This window comes from Nanorana parkeri, unplaced genomic scaffold (assembly GCF_000935625.1).
Source record: "Nanorana parkeri isolate BGI_ZX_2015 unplaced genomic scaffold, ASM93562v1 scaffold2832, whole genome shotgun sequence".
Taxonomy (NCBI): Eukaryota; Metazoa; Chordata; class Amphibia; order Anura; family Dicroglossidae; genus Nanorana; species Nanorana parkeri.
In genome coordinates, this window is record NW_017309100.1 from 80,711 (window position 1) to 82,963 (window position 2,253).

At 55.7% G+C, this 2,253-nt stretch overlaps 1 protein-coding gene across 1 annotated transcript in view; it reads right to left on the reverse strand.

Annotated features, from left to right (window-relative positions):
• The window catches only part of ATP13A2 (ATPase 13A2), a 37,057-nt gene that overhangs the window by 19,663 nt on the left and 15,141 nt on the right, over nt 1–2,253 (reverse strand). The window contains 5 exon segments of the mRNA XM_018574236.1: nt 305–420; nt 635–752; nt 839–897; nt 1,404–1,571; nt 2,004–2,080. Of these exon segments, the coding sequence (XP_018429738.1) occupies nt 305–420; nt 635–752; nt 839–897; nt 1,404–1,571; nt 2,004–2,080 (538 nt within the window).

The following is a 2,253-nucleotide window of genomic DNA, read 5'->3' on the forward strand; positions in this document are numbered from 1 at the left end:
GAGGAGAGGAGAGGAAGAACAGGAGGAGAGGAGAGGAAGAACAGGAGGAGAGGAGAGGAAGAACAGAGGAGAGGAAGAACAGAGGAGAGGAAGAACAGAGGAGAGGAGAGGAAGAACAGGAGGAGAGGAGAGGAAGAACAGAGGAGAGGAAGAACAGTGGAGAGGAAGAACAGAGGAGAGGAAGAGGGAAGAACTTTTCAGCCGCCATATTGGAGGTAACCTATGAAAGTGGAGCTCCGCCCATTGTTTTGTACCCCCTGGGTGCAGGAGGCAGATTTGGGGGCCCCCCGCTGTCATATCTCACCTGACCCCCCTGCTAGCGGTCCCCGGGCTCTCTTACCTGACCTTGATGAAGTCTTTGGTGCGCTCGTTCCATATGTATCTCATTCCTTCAAACACAAAGTATCTCAGTCCGTGTTTCTGGAAGGAAGAAGGTCGAAGGTCAGTGGTCAGCAATCCCCAGACTCAGCCCATCGGGGGGAGGGGGCGGACAGACTGAGGATGTATCAGACGCCATTTTTGGAGGGAGGTTGCACTCCTCCTTCCCCCCGGAAATGGCGCATCGCTCTTTATATTTTGGCCAATCCACTTGAAGCATAGAAGAGAAATTAAAGGGGCCGCTTCCCCTCCTCACCTCCTCCTCCTTGTAGTGCAGATGGATGGTGTCCTTGAATTCATCTTCCTCGCCGACACCCAGGATGACGCTGCCGCCCACCGCTGCGCCGCCATGTCCAGCGCTGTCGCCGTGCAGACTGCCGGGGGGACGAGACAACGTAAAGTGAAACTCCAACGCTGCCAAGGAAGACCGCCATCCCACCGAGGCCACGTCACAGCTTACCTGGGATCTACGCTGAGCTCCGTCCGCACCGCCACGATACACGTCTGTCCAAACGCATCCTAAATAAAGGAAATACAAATATATATTCATAGCCACCTGAAACCGTCACAGCACCCTGCCTCAGTACTCCTCTCGAGAGCCCTCAGTCCTGATACAAGCAGTGGGCGGGCTCCTGGGAGGAGCTATGCAAATATCACAATGCCTTGATGGTTGTGTGTCAGTCTGGAAGAGTGGGCAGTCCTAGGCAGAGTATTTGCATACAGACAGCCCGAGGTAACACCCACATGTGATGCCGAGCCTCCATGATTGACAGAACTGAAAGCCAATGAATGGAAGAGGCGGGGCCAGGGACAGTCAGGCTGGGGAGGAAAGGGCTAAATCAGGGGTAGCCGGCCCTACAGCTGCGGTGGAACTACAAATCCCACGAGGCATTGCAAGATTCTCAAAGCCACAGACATGGCTGCTGAAGAGAGATGCATCATGGGGTTTGTAGTTCCACCGCAGCTGGAGGGGCGGAGTTTGGCCACCCCTGGGCTAGAGGATGCCTGGAGCGTGCGCGCCCCACCTTTAGGATGATGGTGTCGGCCTCAGCCAGCGGGCAGCGGCGGTGTGTGACCAGTATGTAGAATCGCGGTTTCCAGTAGAGGACGATGAAGAGGAGGCCGAGGGTCAGCGCACAGCACAGGTAGCACAGCACCGTCCATGCCGTCACCTTCCGATAGCCGCACAGCTCCTGTCGCAGGAAGAAACAAAAAGACGTGACGTCAGCCCAGAGATGGAGAATTCGGAGACGGCGGCAGCTGGACGGCGGCTATTGGACGCACCAAACCGGCGCCGCGCCCCCAATTATGGAGGATGATGATGGGAGAGGACGCCGGGGTGGCGGCCATGATGGTCCAGCAGCTTCCTCCCCCGTTCTCCGGTATTCCAGATATCTGTTAAACTGTCATTTCTCTGGGCGGGTCACATGATCACAAGAAGGGGGTCACATGATCACAAGAAGGGGGTCACATGATCACAAGAAGGGGGTCACATGATCACAAGAAGGGGGTCACATGATCAGAATAAGGGGGTCACATGATCACAAGAAGGGGGTCACATGATCACAAGAAGGGGGTCACATGATCACAAGAAGGGGGTCACATGACCACATCGGCGTACTCACCATACACGTCTGGGATTTCCAGGCCGGGAGGGTCCCGTAGTTGGTGCCGTGCTGCTCCCCCAGCAGGGTGCTGCTGTCTGTAAACACAGGAAATGAGATATGACTCCATCCCGAACACGCTACATTGTATCATCTGCATATCACCCACATGTGACGTAGCGTTGTACCAACTATACACAAGCCGTCACATCAGTCCCCGTCCCTTCCCCCCCACCACGCTCACAGTCCCTTCCCTGCTCACTATGTACCC